Source organism: Marmota marmota, unplaced genomic scaffold (assembly GCF_001458135.2).
Source record: "Marmota marmota marmota unplaced genomic scaffold, marMar, whole genome shotgun sequence".
NCBI lineage: Eukaryota > Metazoa > Chordata > Mammalia > Rodentia > Sciuridae > Marmota > Marmota marmota.
This window is the reverse complement of record NW_026000136.1, coordinates 730,438-752,000: the sequence shown is the minus strand read 5'-3', so window position 1 is coordinate 752,000 and position 21,563 is coordinate 730,438. Positions and strand designations below refer to the sequence as shown.

Below are 21,563 nucleotides of genomic sequence, written 5' to 3'. Positions count from 1 at the left end.
ATAAAGATATAAGAATGATTAATTCCATTGGTCATAGGGAAACCCAAATTAAAAACTACCACATCATAATACTACACACACATCAAAATCATTAATAAGAAAAAAAAAAGACCCAGGCACGGTGTTGCTCACCTGTAATTCCAGCTGCTAAGGAGGCTGAGGCAGGAGGATCACAAATTGAAGGCCAGTCTCAGCAATTTAGCAAGACCCTCTCTCAAAACAAAGAAAATAAAAGAGTTGGGGATGTAGCTCTGTGGTAGAGTCCCTCTGGGTTCAATCCCTAGTACCGTTAGAAAAAAAGAAAAAGAAGAATCATCTAAGAGAACAAAACACATATTGATATCGGCCCAAATGCGGAACAACAGTAATTTATATACATGGCAGGTGAAAATACAGCAGTACAATGTACATATATACCATACAGCTCAGCAAACCCTCCTTGGTGATCACTCAGTAAAACTGTGAACATGTGCTCACCCAAACACATATTTATAGCTTCACCATTCCCCAAAGCCCCAGACTGGAAGTAACCCAAACTCAATAGTAGAATGGAGTAGTATATTTTGATATATAAGACATTGTACAGTAGTTAGAATCAAAGGATAAGTTTGGATATTTGGCATCAACCACAGACTGAGAACAACAATGAACCACAAGTCATTTTCTTCTTTTAAATTTTTTTTTAGAGTGAGAGAGAGAGAGAGAGAGAGAATTTTTTTAATATTTATTTTTAGTTTTCGGCGGACACAACATCTTTCTTTGTATGTGGTGCTGAGGATCGAACCCGGGTGGCACGCATGCCAGGCGAGCGTGCTACCGCTTGAGCCACATCCCCAGCCCTTAATTTTTTTTTTAATATTTAGTTTTTACTTATAGGTGGACACATATCTTTATTTTTATTATTTTTTTTAATATGGTGCTGAGGATTGAACCCAGGGCCTCGCACATGCTAGGTGAGCGCTCTACCTCTGAGCCACAATCCCAGCCCCTTCTTTTTTTTAAATAACTTTATTTTTTTATTTATTGATGTGGTGCTGAGGATTGAACCCAGGGCCTCACATGTGCTAGGCAAGTGCTCTACCACTGAGCCCCAGCCCCAGCCCCATCCCACAAGTGGTTTTCAAATGAAAGAATAACCAATAATCATGGAGGCCTAATTGAGTGACTCCATTGTATATGTAGCCAGAATTCCCAAAGAGAGTAGGCAAGAGGATAGGCGGAGTGCCAAGGAGACAGTGCCAAAGACACCTTGGCTGCAATAACAGGATTAAAAAGGAAGAGAAATCTCAAAAGAAAGTAGGGAGAAAATGCAGATTGCCTATAAAAGAACGATAATTTGAAAGTTTCTTATCAGTGATGATAGTTAAAATAGAGTAATAACTTTAAGGTGCCGAGGAAAAATTACAGAAAGCATAGAAGTCTATATTGAGTTGAGGGCAAAAATACAGTTACAGAATAAAAGAAAGACAAAGATCAACAGAACTTATTAACCACAGACTCAATAAAATACTAAAGTATGTCTGTAAGAAGGGACATAATAAGGAAAGCAGAAGGAGAAATGGGGCTGTGAGACAGAAATATGAGCATAATAACTCTCCGGGATACATAAATTATGACATAGTTATAAATTTGTGTTCAAAAAGGTAAAGCAAAACCTCGACAAATGAGATGGTTAGTTTAAGATATTAAATGAACCCTTTCCATTAGGACTTGTGTTTTGATTGAGAATCCCAATAACAGTGACTTAACCAAATGTAGCTTTGCTTCCTCACCTGAGAACTTTGGAATCTTCTTGCTCTTTCTGTGATGGTCAGGAGATAGTGTCAGCTCCAACCACTATGGTCATGTTCTAGCCAGGAGGATGGGGAAGAAAGGGAAAGTTGGAAAGACCACAGCTAGATGAATCAGCGCTGTCTCACCCTCTCTCTTTTTTTTTGTTTTGTTTTTTTTTTTTTTTTTGTATTCCTGCTTCAAAACATTTAACAGCTGCATTGAGGTACAACTGACATATAATAAAATGCACAGTAAAGCACACAATTTGATGCATTTTGACTGACATCACTGCGGTGAAGAGAATAAACAGATCCATCATCTTAGGAGATTTCTTGAGTACATTTTTGTCAATGAAAATTCACTAAGAAAGAATTTAAGACCAAAAAAAAAAAAAAAAAGGAGAGACTTCATTTCTACAAGCAGTTTGCAATTGGCACAAGAGGGATGTAAGCGTGTGGCTAGAAGTGCCCAGTCCTGATTGGTCAATACTTAAATGTGTCTGTCAGCAGGTCACACCTCATTGGTCAGATCTGGATAGTGAAAGGGACTTTCTGGGGACTGGTGTACCTTGGCTGTTGAAAGAGGATCATGCCTGGGCAAGGGTTTCGAAGCTCAGTTTGTGGTTCTTCCAGGAACACAGAGTAATGTGTGACCCTAGTCACTAAAAGACTCCCAGTCTCCATTTTGAATTTAGGTCCAATTAATTACTTGATTCTTTTCTTGGAGATTCCGCTTTTCTTAAAGTCCACAATTTGTATCTCTGCCTTCCTTTTATGCTGCGCATCTCCATCCCATTTCTGATTTGCTTTCTGTTACCATACGATACATTTCTTAGAATTTTATATCAATAGAATTCAGCATAATTTTTCAGGCTCATCCATGGTGTGGCATGAATTAATAGTTCATTTCTTTTTATTGCATGGATATATACCACTTAGTTTATCCACTCACCCATTGATGGACATGTGGAATTCACAAGGACAAACTGCAACCTACATCCATCTCTCTCCTCCAATATCAATGTCATGGGTAACTTGTTGAAGAAACTGGTGCTCTTTGCCACACCTGGCTGCACCTGGCCCAGGTTCAGTGAAGCTAAAGTATGATGAAAGCTTTAGGATCTTTGAGCCAGCTGTTGTCTACATGTGACTGGACTTCCTCATAGTTTCATTTCTGCCCTTGTTACCACCTTGGAGGTACTCTGGCAAAGGATACCAAGAGCCCTCATGGCTAAGGCCAAAGGGCAATGCTCAGTTTAAAAAAATTTGTTTTTTTTTTAGTTGTAGATGGACACCATACCATATATATATATATATATATATATATATATATATATATATATATATATATGTATTAGTTGTAGATGAACACAATACATTTATTTTATTTATTTATTCTTATGTGGTGCTGAGGATCAAACCCAGTGCCTCACACGTGCCAGGCAAGCGCTCTACCACTGAGCCACAACCCCAGCCCCCAATGCTCAGTTTTGACCTGGAACTTGTTTAAAAAAAAATCTGAGCTGTGTTAAATTTAACAAAGTCCTTTTGAGCAAGAAAAAGGTTCTAGAATCAGGCAGCTAGTTTCAAATGCCCTGTCCCACTACTCCAGGAGGTTATGTAAGTCAGAGAAAAGAAAGTTTCATACAGGAACATCTGATTGGCATAATTTGCCTTATATGGGCATAGTGCAATGATACACTTGCCTTCTGTGGACACAGCCTGTCATTAGCTGAGACTCATTATCTGTTACAAGAATATACTCAATTTTGTTTGTAGCTTTTTACATACTGTGTTAGCCAGATTTGGGCCAAATTTTATCACCCAAGCAGAAACAGACTGATCAGTTTAACATCCTTCACACACTCCTCTCCCAAATTCTGAGCCATTTCAGGCCAGCCAACTCCATCTACTCTTCAAACACATATGCCCTGAGCAGAATGACCTTGGGTGACTCCTTCACTAACCTGATATTAGCTCCCACCTGTGCATTAATGACTTCCCCATCTGCCTCTCCAGCCCAAACTCTTCTCAGAGTTTCCCAGAAGGAGACCTTTGCGTAATAATCTGGAAGCACTTCAAACTCAACATATCCTAAATTGAACCTATTTATTATTTTAATCCTAAAGCTACACCTCCTCCAGTTTCTTCTAACCTAGAATATATCACCCTCTGCCCCCACCACCCCACCACCTCTCAGTCAATTAAACTAGAGCCCCAGGAATCAATTTAGAACTACATTTTATTTCAGCAGGTATTATATTCATATGGTACAAAACCCAAAACAATATAAATAGGCATAGAATAGGAAATCAATTTTGCTCCTGTCTGTATCTCTCTTCCCATTATTTTTAGTAACTACTTTTCTTAGTTTCCTAGTGTGTTAGTCAGCTTTCATTACTGTACCAAGTACCTGTGGTAGTCATGCTATAAGAAAAAAAAGTTTATTTTTGTTGGGAGTCGCCCTGGCTCCAAAGACTAACTTCCCCATCCCCTGAGAAGAGCTGTCCAATAGTGAGCCCTGCTGGCTCACATGATCTTTACCTACCAATAAGACTAGCCCTGCTGGTTCACATGATCCTTATCCACCAATCAGAAAGCACCCCATGCCAACTTTCAAACCGTTTAACCATTAAACTGTCATAACTGTCAAACCACTCCCCGCTCTACAAATATGCAAAGCTGTTCCTCAATAATCGGGCATTTTCTCCAACATTGAGCCTTGTTCATTCTTTCAATTTTGAGTCACAATTTTGGAGTGTGTGGTGTAGCAAGTTGTTCACCTCATGGCATTTGGGAAGTAAAGAGAAGAGGAAGTGGCTGGGGTCCCTTCAAGAGCACACCCCCAGACACTGAAAGACTTCTTACCTCTTTTTTGGGGTACTGGGGATTGAATCTGGGGCATTTAACCATGGAGCCACATTTCCAGCCCTGTTTTGTATTTTATTTAGAGAAAGGGTCTCACTGAATTGCTTAGGGGCTTGCTAAATTGCTGAGGCTGTCTTTGAATGTGTGATCCTCCTGCCTCAGCCTCTTGAGTTGCTGGGATTACAGGCACGAGCCACTGCACCCTACAACCTCTCACCTCTTGAAAGTTCTACAACTTCTCAATAATGCCAAGCAGTGGGCATTATTAATATCTGAGCTTTTGGGGGACACTACCTATCAAAGAATAGTCCTAGGGTGACATAAATAGGATTACCTTATATATATTTGTCTAAGACAAGAAAATATTTTTTTTCTTTTTTAGTACTGGGGATTGAACCCAGAAACCCTTTAATATTGAACTACATTCCTAGCTCTTTTTATTATTTTAATTTAGGGTCTTGCTAAATTATTGAGGTAGGCCTTGAATTTGTGATCCTCTCACTATAGCCTCTTGAGTCACTGGGATTACAGGCATGTTGAAAACATTGTTGTTTTAATCTTTTATTATTTCTACAGATGTTCATATTACAGTACTGATACATGTTTTATATGCATTTTTGGTCCCTTGCTTTTGTTTCTTTATATCTTACAGATCTTGGTGCTTCCTTTTTATAGCTATATATTGTGCTGTATTATGTGGATATATCCTAGTTGATTTATCCAGTCCCTTATTGATGGATACATTTGTTGCCACTGTTTCACACTATCAATGATACTGCAGTGAATAAACCTGTACATAAATGTGTATGTGAATCTACAGAATAATTTCCCAGGATATCCTCAAAGAGTAAATACTTTTGTAATTATCTAAACAGGCCTTTCCTCCCACAGTTTTATCAAGAGACTGTGTTAAACTTTTTTTCTTTTTTTAAATTGGATAAGTAAGAAATTGTATCTTAGTAGTGTTTTAATTTGCACTGCTCATATCACCAGCAAAAGTGAGCTTAAATTTCATATATTTTTCTTTTTTTAAAAATATTTATTTATTTATTTTTTAGTTCTTGGCGGACACAACATCTCTGTTTGCATGTGGTGCTGAGGATCGAACCCCGGCCGCACGCATGCCAGGCGAGCGCGCTACTGCTTGAGCCACATCCCAAGCCCCTCATATATTTTTCTTAAACATCTTTTTTTTCCAGTTGTTGATAGACCTTTATTTTATTTATTTATATGTGGTGCTGAAAAACGAACCCAGTGCCTCACACGTGCCAGGCAAGTGTTCTATCACTGAGCCCCAGCCCCAGCTATATTTCATATTTTTAGCAGCCATTTGCATTATTTTCTGTGAGCTCATTTCCCTCCATGGTTGGTGATCTTTTTATTTGTGAAATCTAGGCACTCTTCACCTATTCGTGAAATTAACTTATTTTCCCCCTGTAATGTATTTTCTTCATGATTTGTCTTTTGATTTTCTAGGCAAAAGTTTTTGACATCGATACAGTAAAATGTACCCATCTTCCATGTCTCCTGGATCATAATTTGAACTTTCTCCTTTCTTTAATTTTTTGACACTGTTATAAAAGATTTCATGTTTCATATTATAATCTTTGATTCATTTGGAATTTGCCTCCTGTCCCCTTCACACTTCCACATGTGGTTAAGGTATGGATGCAGTATTTTATCTTTCCTGATGACAAATTGGTTCCATTCTTACAAGATGTGGCCTATCATTCAATAAATAACTCCATTCTTTCTTCTTCTTCCTCCTCTTCCCCCTCCCTGGGGAGTTATAGTTTTTATTTTTGGAATAGAGTCCAGCTAAGTTCCTTAGGGCCTCGCTAAATTGCTGAGGCTTGTGATCCTCCTGCCTCAGCCTCCCTAGTTGCTGGAATTACCGTCGCGTGCCACCGCTTCGGCTAACTCCACCCTTTTGATCAACCTCCAATCTCCAATCAATCTTCCAATTTTACCTCCCAAATAGGTTTCACCTCTAAACCCTTCTGGCAATCTCTAGTCTCACGACTGCCCCAGTTTTGTCTCACCTTTTCACTCCTGGATTACATTACTCAAACTGTCTGGTCTGATCAGTCAGTTTATTTCCCCTATTCCTCTCTCTTATTCAGTTCTCCTGGAGGGTTTCTCTGCAGCCTCCTTCTAAAATCTGCCCTTTTCCGCCTTTAAGCTTTTCGGCAGCTTTCCATACGCTGAGTGATATGCCAGTGTGGTCGGTGATTCCCGCGGCTCTGGGGTGTGGAAATGCCATCAGTCCCTGTGCATGCACTCTCTGGGCTCGATATGCGTCCTGTTGTGGAAACCTTTTTTGATCCACCTTCCCAAACTGAGCGCAGGTGCCGGTTCCTCCAGGGAGCCTTCCCCGAGCAATCCTACCCCGCCCCCCACCTCCAGCACCGCAGGGTCCACGCAACTCGGTAAGAACCCATGCTGTCCAGCACTCCCTCCCTCGGGCTTTGCCCTTACGCCTCGCACAAAGCCCTGGCGGCACAGAACGGACACGTGTCCATCGACCAACTCTAAAGCCCCTGGAGAGAGGCGCTGTGTCCAGTGGTGCGTCTGGCGATGCACCGAGTCCTCTTCCCAGGGAGGGGAAGCAGGTGCAATGGAACCTGTTCTTCGTCAGCCCGGGAGGAGCAGCCTCTGGCGGTCCCGCCACGCAACTATCGAGACGCACCTCCGAGACCTCCGGGAGTCCTAGAGGGGAAACGGAAGGGGCCCTTTCCGGGCGCACCTGTCTGACAGCGTTCTTCACTCACTTCCGGTCCGCCGAGGGCACAAGCGAACCTGGTGCTGGTGCCGGGCGGGTGAACTGGAACGGGGCCGGGCCGGGCCCGTGGCGGGCAGCGGGCGGCGGGAAAGGCTGTGGATGGGCGGCGGGGCCGGACTGCGGCGCAGAGGCCCCGCGGGTCGGGATCCGCATGTCCGCGCCGCGGCCGACTCAGGTAGGAGCCGGGCTGATCCCGCCGGGCCAGGCTTGGCCTAATGCAGGTGGTCCAGGAGCCCGAGGCGATCTCGAACCGAGGCCGAACTCTTGGAAAAGCGAAAGTAATTAGGATAGGACGTAGTACAGCCATCTAAAGAACAGCTACGGAGCGCGTTCTGTTTGTCCAGTGCAGAAATGAAAGATGAATGAGGCCCTCTCCATGCTTGCCTGCAGGGGATCAGGTAGACAGACGCTGGTAAACGGTTGCATCTGCAGAGCGGTAGATACCCTAATGGAGTGAACCCATGCAACAGCTAGAAAGTCATGAAAGAGAAATTCGATGCAGCAGAGGAAATACGTACTGTAGCCTGGAAAGGTAAAATCGGTTTAAAGGTGGTAGTTAAATGCACAACCCCCAACAGAATATTTACCAGAGGCTCCAGGGGCCGCCTGCTAGTTACTTATTCTCTGCTCCAATCGGGGTGATCTGTCCTAGCAAACCCATATCCTTTCCTGCTTCTTTGGATTTGAGATCTGTCTCCTTAGCCTAAGGCCTCCCGACTTGCCTCCCACGGAGGTTAGTAGGACTCATTCTCCAGTCTACTACAAGCCTCTTTCTCAGTAGTACTTGGACTTACATTAATCTCTCCTTTTTTAACTCCCCATGTTTTTCATCTATACCAAGTATTTGGGGAGGCAGACCTTGGCATATATTTTTCTCTGTTTTCTTCTTTAGCCAAACACATCATCACATCCAAGCCACTAGCAAAGTTGTTAATTTTGCCTCAAAATGTTTTGATTTTTGTCTGCTTTGTTACCACCCTAACCTAAAGATCTGTCGTCATTTGCTTGAACCATCTGAAATACTGCTTCCCTTTTTGTATCCTCTATTCTCTGTTGACACACAGTATGACTTTTTAAAAATACATAGTTCCCCACTACACTAAGAAATAAGCATAAAGCCCATAATTCTTATGGTGGCGCAGGCCCTGGGTAATCTGATTTCTGTCTGGCTCTGGGAGCTTTTCTCATGCAGCTCTGCCCCTTACTCTGCTGAAGCCACACTGGACTTTGGCTTGCTCTTGAAAATGCAGAATAATTTCTAGCTGGGAATGCTCTTTGAATGACTGGCTCACTCTCTATCCTGTAGGTCTCAATTAAGTATCATGTCTTAAGAAAAACCGTCTTCCAGCAAGTTACATAACTGGAAGTAGTTTTTTTCTGCTGTTCCCTGCATGTTTCAAGAGTCAGTGTACTTAGAGTCTGTGCTTGTACAGCATTCTGACATTCTCAGCTGAACAGCGCTAGATGAGTATAAAATTTTATAACTAGTGGAATCCATGCAAACAACATTGTAATAAATGGTCTTGCTGCTGATACTGCAACAAACAAACAAAACAAACAACAAAAAAACCTCTTCAACCTCTTCAAGTCCATTGTCGCCACTAACAGAGCACCTTATTTATTCCATTTCTAGAACTTGTCCTTACTTGTAATTTTATGTATTTTCTTCATTTATTATTTTTTGTCTGCTGTATTAGTACGAGTTTCAAGAAGACAAGTTCCTTGTCTTTTTCTTGTTTCTGCATGCCTGGGAAAGTGTGTATACTCTCTCTCTTTCTCTCTCTCTCTCACACACACACACACGTAGTCATGCATTGCTTAATCATGGAGACACATCCTGATAAATGCATTGTTGTGTTGACAACATTGAATATGATGTCATAAACTTGGACATGACCTTGTGATACAATCAAGAGATGTGGGAAACACAAGATATATGAGATTGCTGTTGGTGCAATACAGCATACTGTTTTACAGTAAATTTTTGTAAATTTTAGTAGAAGGAGGGTACTCCGAACATAACAATGAAAAGTAAAGACTAGTAAATATGTGAGCTAATAACATAGTCATTTATTATTAGTAGAAGCAGGCTATGCTTTTTCACTAGTCAGTGAAAAAACTTCAGATCTATTATAATCTTAGGGGACCAATGTCATATAGACCACTGTTATGTGGTATGTGATTATGTGTGTGTGTTGAATGTATGTTTCCTTTAGTATTGAAAAAGTAGGCCCTTGTGACTAACATAATTATAGTCCAGTTTATATTATTCCCTGATTGTTTTATTTTGTCTCCAGTGAGGTCTTAAGCTACTTTGGGATGTAAGCTCTTATATATTTTCTATTTATTCTCTGTATCTAAGAGGTGCTTGGTAAATCATTTAGCTGACTTGACGGTCAAGGCATACTTTCAGCCTTTTGAAAATGCATCATTGCAGGTCATTACCATGTTCTTCTGCAGAATGTTCATTAATGTAGACACAAGTGGGATGGTCTGAGCTTTCATGTGTCTTGTGTTCTTAAAAAGGGTCTTTTATGCTGTCATTCTCAGTCTTCTGAGAGGGAATGTGAAGATGCTTAAAGAGCGTCCAGGGATGGCGGAAGATCCTCAGCAGCAAATGGGTGTTCCTGTGGTGAAACTGGAGAAAGAGTTGCCATGGGGCAGGGCAAGAGAAGACTCCAGTCCTGAGACTTTTCGCCTGAGGTTTCGGCAGTTCCGCTACCAGGAGGCAGCGGGTCCCCAAGAAGCCCTCAGGGAGCTCCAAGAGCTCTGTCGCGGGTGGCTGAGGCCTGAGCTGCACACCAAGGAGCAGATCCTGGAGCTTCTGGTGCTGGAGCAGTTCCTGACCATCCTGCCCCGGGAGTTCTATACCTGGATCCGGGATCATGGCCTGGAGAGTGGCAAGGCTTTGGTGACCATGGTGGAGGACTTGACAGAGAATGCGCTGGAGGCCAAGGCGGTGGGTGAGAAGAGGGTATCTGGGTCTTTTGCTGTTGCCATGGGAAGGGGTTCTAAAGAATTGAGAGGTTTGAGGAAGCAGTGGAGTGGATGAGGTGTAGAACCTCCCCTCTGCTCGCAGACTGCTGAGGAACTTTTTGGAGAGTGGTGGGTTTTTCAGCTGTAAGAGCTGTTCCCAGGGAAGATGCTGGTGCTCAGATGGGCCTGATGCTCCTCTTCAGGCCTCAGGGCAGAGGCCTGGCCCTGATTCCTTTGTGAGCCTCAGGCCTTAAGAAAGCAGTTGTGATTGTTTTTAGGTCCCCAGCCCTGCCTTGGGGGAGATGCCTGTGGGTACAGGGAACCCACTGGTTGCCGATATCTATACTATTTCCATGTTGGCCACATCAGCTCTTGAGGCTCCTATGTGATTTTGTGGTGCCGTTCTGATGATATCAGCTGACTGCACCATAAATGTTGCCTGGGACTCTGGCCATGCTGCTCTCACTGTGTGGTATAGTCACCTGATTGATGGCTGGGAAAAGAGGGCAAGGGGCAATCATTCTGTAACTCAGCTTTCCTCCCACACAGGAGCTTAAAAGAGGACCAGGAAGGTCTTTGTTTTTGTGAGTGCATCTCAGTGTGAGTCCTCCTGGTTGTCCTTGCTCTTTGTAGAACTGCTGTTTTCATTAGCTAATTTATTACAGTGTCTGGGCTTTGCAATTAAAAAATTTTTGCTTTTACAACTGGGAAGTTTATTTTCTAATAGTGAGTGTGTTGTGCTTAGGTTCTCAGCAGGACAGCATTTGGGCTCTTGGAGATAGAATTCATGGGAAATTTGATCAGTGTCAAGGCAGTTAACAAGTTAAGCTTGTCAAATAGCATGGGCAGAGACAAGTTGCTCAGGGCCTGATAAAGGGAGTGTCACTTCCTTTCCACCTCCTGTCTGATGTTGGAGGAGGAGCTCAGCTGGCTTTTCCTTTGTCTCTCTTGAAGCCACAGTGGTTCTCCTTTTAGGTTTTAATTCAACTCCCATCATAACAGTCTTGACTAAGCCTCATTTTAATTGGTGTTGGGAATTTTTCTTAGGTTCCATGCCACATGCAGGGAGAACAGCAGAAGACAGCCCTTGGCAGAGGTGCTTGGGAGCCAGGCGTCCACCTGGAGCCAGTGGAGGTCAAGCCTGAGTGGGGGATTCCCCACAGGGAAGGAGTTCAAGTCCTAGACCAAAGAACGGAAGAACAGCTGAGTCAGGACCCTGGAGATGGGACGCAGGCCTTCCAAGAGCAGGGTAAGATGCAGATAGCGAAGATGGAAGGGCACAGGGAACTGCTCTGTACCAACTGTCACCACCCTGTCCTTCAAAAACCCAGCAGTAGTATGTGCAAGGTGTAATTCTGAATGTTCCCGGTTATTTCCTTGACCTCAGTAGGAAACTGAGATGAAATCGTGTTCTCTGCCTTGACCCTGGTTTCTGGAAGGCATGTCTAGAATCATGTTCTTTTATTGTTTCTACTTCCTCATATGCCTTCTAGAAACTACCAGGAACTGTGCAATGGATGTGGGAATATTTATTAAGTGGGAAGACAAACCGTACCCCTCAAAGTAATAAGTGACTTTTTTTGTTACTGAATCTCAAAGAATTTTTTCCTGAGGGTGGCCAGGGAGCATGACAGAGTTGGGCAGTCTTCACTGCTGAAGACAGGGCAAGGGACACTCAGATACCCTTGTGTGGGTCATTGTGGCACCAAAGCACTTTTCTCTGGAGTTTGCAGGTTTCTGAAGTTGTGTGTCTTGGATGGGGGACATCTTTGAATGGGATGATTGTCAACAATGTTGATCTTTCTCCTGCATTTTGTCTCTACTCAGCACTCCCTCTTCTTCAGATGGGTCCAAGCCTCCCTCCAATGAACACCAGAGACCAAGAGATGGCAGCTGGGTTTCTTTCAGCAGGAGCACAGGTGAGCCATGACTCTGCCCTTTTGGAGATCCTGATGCTGCTTTGACTAATGTACACTTTCCCCAAAGTTTCACTATGCAAAGTGCCATCCAGAGAGTGGAGTCGCTTGGCCTTTCTACCTCTGGTAATACAGCTGTGTCGTTTTCTCCGTTCTGCCACCATCCCCAGTTGTTAATTTGCACTGACTCTTATACCTGGACCTTAAGCCACTGATTGATGTGTTGGTATTTCTCTTACCATGAGGAGGAAGACATTGAGAGAATCCCTGTAGGTGTGTCTCTGCTGTGGTGGTTACCCCAGAGATAGATGTCCTTTGTGGGTGCTTCTGCTGCTGCTGCTCTGGAGATGTCCCAGGGATGGCATCTGGCTCAGGCTGGGGCCCCTGGAGCCCTGAGCAGTGTCTCTTGGTCTATACTTGCCATCCCAGGAGTGGAGGCCCTGTTAATACTTGCAAACCTGCTGCACATGAGGGTAATGAGAGCACAGATGGGAGGCTCTCGCCCCAGTTGGAATCCCTTCCACAGGGTGCTAAGTGTGACCAGGGATGTGGGGTTTCCCATGGGACACTTTTCTGAAGGGCATGAGTCTTAAGGACTTTCTTGAAGAAAATTTGACAGAACGAAAAAGAAGCAAGTCATATCTTACCTATGGTTAAAGCCATATTTGGGCATCCAGTCTGGGCTATTTCCCGTTCCTGATTTCCAGGGAGGTTTGCAGGGTCGAGGAGCGACAGTGTTTTTTCCAGTTGGTTAGACCCACCCCTTCTGCCATAGAGTTTCTTCCTGGTGTAGTGAATGAGAAAATGAGGACCCAATTCTTTTAATGTGGTGTCATTCTTAAGATGGGGCTTGAGAAAGTGTGGGGCAACTCCCAGGCTCTGTGATGCCTGATGAATGAGTGCAGGTGACCAAGTGGCATGGCAGCTGGAGTTGTGGGGACAAGCTGAGCTGCTGAAGCAGAGACTCAAGTCAATCACTCTTTCACTGAATTGTCAGGAGGTGGTTGGTTCATTTCCCAGGGCACCGAGAGGCTGGTTTCCTTCTGTTGTCTTGCTCTGCTCAGCCCTGTGCTGTTCCCTCTGATCACTGTGGCCATTAGATGATTCTTCTTTAGGGACTCTCTCTTTATTTATAGCAATCTGTTGTTTCAGGGATTGGGGACCTTTAAAGACATGGCCCTGCCTTTCCCTGAGGAGGAATGGAGGCATGTGACCCCAGCCCAGATCGACTGCTTTGGGGAATATGTGGAACCACAGGACTGTGGGGTCTCTTCAGGTAAGGCTCTGTCTCCACCCCAAAGGTGAGAAGCTGAGGGGTTTTGAAAGCTCCAGGTCAGGAATCTTGCCCTAACCTGGTGCTGCTGACAAAGGAAGTGGATTTCATGGCAGGTGAGGAGGGAACATGGGCCAGCTGTAGGGAGCATTCCTGTGTCAAGAGGAGGCAGACAGTGGAGCAGGAAAACACGAGGCAGCTATTCTGGCTCCAGTGAGACAGGTCAGTCATTAGCATCCCTAGACATCTGTGTGTGTCCCTAGCTGCCTTCAGAGCAAGAGGGAAAACGGCCAAAAAGGAACACCTGGTCTTATTCATTCAGCAAGTGTTTATTGAGCACTCCCTGAGTGCAGGCCTCACACAGTAGCTTTGTGTTGGGGCAGGAAGTGGCCTGGACTAATATACAGGAAAGAGTTGGAGCATTCTGTGGGTGTGTGTGTGAGTGCACGCGTGCACACGTGCAGTAAGGATTTAGAAATGGGACAGGTAAGTGTGGGCTTGTGTCACAGAGGAAGCAGACTCTCAATGGGCCTGCCTCAGGTGGTGGCTGGGTTTGACCTGTGGTTGCACTGATAGGAGCCCATAGGGGAGGAGGAAGCAGGAGTGAGACCAGGGCTGGCAGTGCAGGGTGAGGGCCTGTGGGGAAGCCAGCAGAGTGTACTACAGGGCATGGGGACCAGGGACCAAGGAGCGTAGGAAGAATCTCTGTGGGTTGAATGAGAACAGTGGGGAGAAGAAGAAAACGTGGCTGGGAACAAGCCTACCCGGCTCCCCGCTAACTCTTTTCTTTTTCCTTTCAAAACCTTATATGTTATGTGTTGACCCTTCATCTGTACAGATCCCATCTGACCTTTCTCACTTTGAAATACATTGAAGAATGAGCAAGAGGGTCATGTGCTTCCTTCAGGATGCAAGAGGCTCCATCCTGCCTCCCTCCCTTCCTAACCATGACCATCTCATTTGACCTCTTCAAGTCTCAGTTTCTTCAGTCATGAAATGACTCACATGACTCATGGCATTGTGAGGACAAAATGTGTGGCAAACATGGTGCTAGCACAAATATATATATATATTTTTTGTAGTGCTGGGGGTCGACCCAGGGCCTTGTGCATGAAAGGCAAGCACTCTACCAACTGAGCTATATCCTCAGCCCACATATTTTTATTAGTTGTGCAAATATTGTTTTTTGGGAGGGGGTTTTGCCCAACTTTGATTTTTTTTTTTTCCACAATTTTTATTCATGCATTATAGTTGTACATAACGATGGGTTTTTTGTTCCGTGTTTGTACATGCACACATAGAACAATGTAGTTTGGCCAGGATCACTCCCTGGCACTTCCCTCCCTCCCCACCTTCCACCCCTGGGTCCCTTTCCTCCACTGATCTCCCTTGGATTTTCATGAAAGATCCCCCGCCTTTTCTTTTCATTTTTTCTCTCTAGCTTCCAAATAGGAGAGAAAACATTTGACTCTAGACTTGAATTTGACTTATTTTGCCTAACATAATGGTCTCTAGTTCCATCCATTTTCCTGCAAATGACATAATTTCATTTTTCTTTATGGCTGAATAAAAATCCCTGTGCATGTATACTACATTTTCTTTATCCATTCATCTGTTGATGGACATCTGGTTCCATAGTTTGGCTGTTGTGAATTGTGCTGTTATAAACATGGGTATGCCTTATCACTATAGTGTGATCACTTTAGTTCTTTAGGATAAATACTGAGGAGTGGTACAGCTGGGTCACATACTGTTTCCATTACTAGTCTTTTGAGGAACCTTCATATTGATTTTAATAGTGGTTGTGTTATAATCCCACCAACAGTGTAAAAGTTGTTTTTCTTTTTCTCCACATTCTCTCCAGCATTTATTTTTATATTCTTGATGACTGCCATTCTGATTGGTGTGAGATGAAATCTCAGTGCACATTTGATTTACATTTCCCTAATTACAAATGATGTTGAACATTTTTGCAAATATTTGTTGGTCGTACTTGTACAAATATTATTAACTGATTCTTTCATAAGTCAGTTAGCATTCATTCATTTATTTACCCACAGAGATTTATTTGTCACTTACTATATGGCCAGTGCTTTACCATTCACTATGAAGAGTTAAAATGCTTTCCCTCTAGGGTCTTACAGTTCTGGTGAAGAGGCCAGGTGCATGTGATAATGGTCATTTTGAAATAGGGTGGAGCACCAGGTAGGGGGAATTGGGGACCTGTGTCCAGGGCAAGGTGATGTGGGTGGCAAAAGATGCTGGTGTGTTTTACATAGAGGTTCGTAATTGCCACAGGGTAAAAGATGTGCAAACTTTGGAGATAAATGCACAAGGCAGGGGCTCCTGTGATGTGCCCTGGATAGAAGTCCCAGCTTCCCAGAGCCCTAATCCCCATTAGCTGTGTGCCTCTGCAGTGATGCCTTCCCATCCTCAAGAGTGCTTACCCCCTCCTGGCTGTTTCTGACTTTTAGAGACCCTGGTGCGTGTTTGTCCTCTCACCAGCCCCGTGTCTCCAAACAGCCTGGATACATATCCCTAAGTGTTTCTGCTAGGTGGCATGGTGTGCCTCTGTTTGGGTACATCACAGGAGCCCCTGCTTTGTGCAGTTATCTCTGTTTTCCAAGTGTACCATCTGCTATGAATGCCAGCCTTCAGGTCTACCTGGGATTCAATCCCATGTCATCCCAGAACTTGCAAAGATAGCAGTGTGGGACAGGACCAAGCTGCTTAATTTATAAGAAGGAGATGAGTTTGGGGAGACCGCTGGGCCAGGCAGGTTCTCAGCTCCCTTTCAGGCCTTGGTCTGTTGTCATTAGAGAGTGACTAACTGCCAGCCTTATGGTCTGGATCATAAATGCAGTTATGGGAACAAACAGATGGAGATTGGGCTGGTACAGGAATTTGGAAGCTGATTTGGAATAATGGATGCAGAGAGTAGCATGTACACACACTGACTCCAGGAGACTTGTTTGCAAGATGGTCAAGATCCTGGGGTGAAAGATGAGTGTTCAGAAGAGAAAGAAAGAGGAGTTGGGTAAGTAGGGTGAGACTATCTGAGGGCTGTGGGCTCTGGTAGAGGTTTGCAGTGTTGAGTAATGTGATGAAAGTGTTATTGCAATTGACCTCTAGGGTGAAGGAGATACAGGCATAGGGCCAGAGCAGGAACCAGACTTGGCAGTGGTGAAGAAGGTGGTTTATCAAGGCGTGTTTCCAAGGATTGGTCACCGATTAGCTAGAGAAGAGGAGAGAGTAGAGTCAAGCAGGAGGCTGAGATCCTGGCTATTGGACTGGGAAACTGGTGCTACTGTGAGAAAGGAAGGGAAGTGCTTTCCTAAGGGGGAGAAGAATGGAGTGTTCCATCTTGAGTTTGAGATCCAGGGGGAGATTCTCTGGAAGTAGCTGGAAATCAGTGCCTGGTCTAAGGGCTAAAATCATACCACCTACCATTGCGTATCTGCTGTGTATACAGGAACCTTTATCAGTGTACTATCCATTTTGAAGATGAAGAAAGTAAGGCTCAGAGAGATTAATTGATTTTTCCATAATCCCATAGCTATTAAGTAGCCAGTGCCACATTCAAAACCAGTTCTCTGACTCCATTCTCTTTGTACTAATGCGTCTTTGTCTTAGTGTTTTCATTTCTGCCTAGATATTTTATTTATTTCCCTCCAGCTTTATATTTAAACATTTGCTGTAAAAACTTTCAAACCTACAATAAAAGCCCACAAAAATCATTGAGACTAGTGTACCGTTATAGTGAACACACTTATACCTTTGTCTTTTTCAATAATTGTTAACATTTGTCATATTTATCCATAAAATGTATTTTCAGAATAATTTTGAAAATGGAGCCATCTTGATCTTTCACTCCTAAATACTTCAACATGCGCCTCCTAACAAGGACATGTGACCTTCATGACCTCATGGTGTGGAGCTGTAATTAGTTTGTTTTTTCATGGAGAGGATCCACACAGGAGAAAAGGTTCATTTGGGTAGTTTCCAGTTTTGAAGTGTTAAGAGTAGGAAAACTGAAACTAAGTACCAGGTATGAACTTTAACTAGCTCCTGGGGAAATCTGCACATGAACTCGATACTATGTACATGGAACTTATATTTATTTTCTTAGGTGGAGTTATGATCTTAAGTATATGTAGTCCTGGTAGCTGTACCAGCACAGAGTTGGTTTGTAGCTGGAGCTTCAGTTACAGATTGGGCTCCTTCCTTCAGCCAGCATCTCCCTGCGCAGCTCCCTGTCAGGTTCCTAGGGGGCCCAGATTAATGATATTTGGTTAGGTAGAGGGAGCAGGGTATGTAGGGCCAGGTTATTGGAGTGGGTTTGTAATTATTTGGGGAAGGCAGAACACGTAGGTGAATGTAAATTAGCATTTGCAGCAAGATCACGTGTAAATAAGTGCTAATTGAGGACATCAGTGCAGAAGAGGCTGGGGGACGAGAACAACCAGGGTGTATTTCTCAGAATCACTGAGATAGATTTTGAAGAAAAGTCTGAAAATGAGAGGGGATTAAAATTTGGCATATATTCTGTATGAGGGTAGGGAGTGGGAAGAAGTAAAGGAAGTTCTGAGTTTAGGATCCACAGAAGTGAAAGGTGTTGAAGTTGTTAGTCACAGGGAAAAGAGAAGCTGCTCTTAGTGGGCCATCCTTGGAAGCAAAGCTCTAACACATAAATTGCCTTTGGTAGCTACCATGGAATCAGTCTTGGTCTCTTTTCTCCTGTAGGCATTGGGAGCAAGGAAAAGGAGTCAAAACCCCAGCAGGAAGACCTTAAAGGGGCATTTGCTGGGCTGTCATCTGAGAGGTTTGGGGAAGCTGCTGTCCCTGGACCTGGGCTGGGAGGAGCCTGTGAGCAGGAGCCTGGGGAATCCGGGAGTGGCCTGCCAGGACTTCCTGCTCCGCAGCACAGTGTCTCCTTGCCTGAGGATCTCAAAACCCAGAGCTCCTTCTGGAAGCCTTTCCAGTGCCCCGAGTGTGGGAAAGGCTTCAGTCGGAGCTCCAATCTCGTCAGACACCAGCGAACCCATGAAGAGGAGAAGTCCTATGGCTGCGTGGAGTGTGGGAAGGGCTTCACCTTGAGGGAGTACCTTATGAAACACCAGAGGACCCATCTGGGAAAGAGGCCCTACGTGTGCAATGAGTGCTGGAAGACCTTCAGCCAGAGACACCACCTGGAGGTCCACCAGCGGAGCCACACAGGGGAGAAGCCCTACAAGTGTGGGGACTGTTGGAAGAGCTTCAGCCGGAGGCAGCACCTGCAGGTGCACCGGAGGACGCACACTGGTGAGAAGCCCTACACCTGCGAGTGCGGCAAGAGTTTCAGCAGGAATGCCAACCTGGCTGTGCACCGGCGAGCCCACACTGGGGAGAAGCCCTATGGGTGCCAGGTGTGCGGGAAGCGGTTCAGCAAAGGGGAGCGGCTGGTCCGACACCAGAGGATCCACACGGGAGAGAAGCCCTACCACTGCCCCGCCTGCGGTCGGAGCTTCAACCAGAGGTCCATCCTCAACCGGCACCAGAAGACCCAGCATCGCCTGGAGCCCCCGGTGCAGTGAGGGCACCACCTGAGGAATCCCTGCCCCAGGGTATCCTTCATCTTTTTGATGGGCTTGGAGGACAAGCAGTGATGGCATACAGGAAGGCTCTCGGGCCATTTCCTTTCCACTGACTCAAACCCAGGCGGAGGACAAGTCTGGCTTATTGAGAGCTCCCAGAGGGCACAGCCGCCTATGCATCCTATCTAAGTGGTGCCTATGGTTTTTCTGGTAACCTTTAAGGGAAACAGTATTCTGAACTTTAGTTCAGGCTGTGATTTTTCCCGTCAGTTGGGTGTTTGGACACACCTCCAAGTCCAGTAGTAGGGGCAGAATTTTGTCAGTGGTTGGCAGCTTGAAGCTCATTATCCTGGGTCTCTATCCTGCCTGTGAGATCTAGCTCAGACTCACCCCACACTTTTCCATTTACAAATATTTATTAAACACCTGCTATGCTCCTGGCACTGAGAATACCGTGGTGAATGACAGACACAGACGAGACCTTGTTATCACAGAGGATTCCAAAGTGTGTTGTGTTGCAAGGGCCATGTGAGGGCCTCCTGTCACGTTCTGCAAGCCTGCTCCCTGCTGGACCTCACCTCGGCCTCCACCCCGCTGGGATCTTCTCTTAGGCAGTCTCCTTTGTTTTGCTTCATTTGTAGCCTTTTTCTCTGACTGTAATATTCTTCCCTCATCTGTAAAATTTTCCCATCCCAGCATATTCCTTGCACTATAACAACAGCTATTAGGAAATTAATATTTTGCTATTGATCATGAATAAACATAAACTGTATTTTTAAAAAATGTCGCATTCTGCCAAAAGACTAGATTAAATGAACTAGTATTAATGCCCTATATCAATGGCACTTTATCTGACATATAAAAATGCTTTTCTATATGTTCTTTTAAAATTTTTTTTTATTGTTTTAGTTTTAGGTGGACACAGTATCTTTATTTAATTTTTATGTGGTGCTGAGGATTGAACCCAGTGCCTCATGCATGCTAGGTGAGCGCTCTACCACTGAGCCACAACCCCAGCCCTTTCTATATGTTCTTATCTGATTCATTTCATAAGTAATTAGGCCCTGCAATGTGCCTAGAACTCTTCTGGTACTCGAGATACATCAGTGAATGTGATAGGGGAAAATTTCTGACTCTGCAGATGGTGTGTTTTTGTGATGCACTTGATCTTCAGAATCTGTGGATACTCCCATGAGCCCTCTGGGCCTGGCAGGTGTTCTTGGTCCTGTTGGCATACTTCCCTGAGTTGCAGTCACCACCTACCTCTTAATAGTCTCTGTCCTTTTCATCTGAACCCTTATTTCCCGAGATACTTGGGGTCCTGGATACCAATTAGAGATATAAAGTGGTAGTGACCTATTTTTCATGAGTGCTGATTCAGGAAAACTGATGTTTGTAGGCATTTAGAACATTTTTTTAAGAATTAGAAGCTGCAGTATTTGCAACTGTGTTTACATTTTCTTATATTATTTTGCCATCAAAAAGGGTTTTCTTGCTGTTTAAGATTCTGGGCCCGGCATAATGAGGATGGATTGCACTGCAGCGACATTGTTACGCTGTGCCTTGAACACTGGCTGCTAAGTTTTTCTTTTGTCGACTGTGTGTCATTATAATTGCAAGATGTCATTTGTTTGATGGTGCCTTGTAATGTCATATTCTTTGAGATTTCTTTCTCCCATTCTGCACTGCAAATGAGATAAGTGGTAGTGATGAGCATTTGTATTACACAGTCCACTTGGAAACATGTGCTTTTATCACCTATTTCCTGGCAGGGAGCCACAAGTTTACTTTTGACTTAGCAAATAACCCTTTTGGTCCTCCTGGCTTATCTGTGGGGCCTGTGAAGTTGTGCTAAACTAGGGTGAAGTGTTATTGAGTCATCCACACAGGGCTGCTGCAGAGGTCCATATGAAAAACCAGTCTCCCAGCCCCCCAATTCTTAGACAAGTTAGGCAAGACAGCCAGCGCCCTGCCAGCCAAACCCAGTTGGAGGCTTCCTGTCCTCAGGACTTGGGATAGACTTGCTTGAGTGTATCTTTTCCAAGAAATCTGTCTCTCAAAGCCAGGCAGGGACCATGGAGGCTGCTGCATTAGTGTCTGTATTTACTTGAATTAAGTTATTGATTGATTTTGATCATGCACTTAGCCGAACAGGCCTCTGGGTTTTCAGCCAGTTGGAATCTCTTGAGAGAAACTTCAGTAGGAGCTGAGCCTTGCCGTCCTGCCCATTTGTCCTCTTCCATGTCTGCTCTGAGGCCAAAGCATATGGACGATGTTTTCGAAAAGCTTCCATTAAAAGGGAGTTTTCCCCCTGGAATTGTAGTAGCCTTGTTTTTTATACCCATTGAAATGTCAAATATTTTGCTATTTTCTGTACATTTCTATTCTTTTTTTTTTTTTTTT

General features: G+C 44.3%; 1 protein-coding gene across 2 annotated transcripts; it reads left to right on the top strand.

Moving 5' to 3' along the window:
• The first annotated feature begins 7,303 nt into the window (after nucleotides 1-7,303).
• Zscan25 (zinc finger and SCAN domain containing 25) lies at nucleotides 7,304-20,068 on the top strand. Of its 2 annotated transcripts, XM_048785194.1 has the most exons (7): nucleotides 7,304-7,597; nucleotides 7,813-7,954; nucleotides 9,973-10,381; nucleotides 11,446-11,647; nucleotides 12,226-12,317; nucleotides 13,467-13,590; nucleotides 18,331-20,068. In XM_048785194.1, exons 2-7 carry the CDS (start codon nucleotides 7,884-7,886, stop codon nucleotides 19,158-19,160), a joined length of 1,728 nt encoding a protein of 575 aa, XP_048641151.1. In that variant the 5' UTR covers nucleotides 7,304-7,597; nucleotides 7,813-7,883; the 3' UTR covers nucleotides 19,161-20,068. The 2 variants fall into 2 exon arrangements, with proteins under 2 accessions (XP_048641151.1, XP_015357427.1); XM_015501941.2 differs by lacking the exon at nucleotides 7,813-7,954 and having other exon boundaries at nucleotides 7,309-7,597.
• Nucleotides 20,069-21,563: the final 1,495 nt, after the last annotated feature.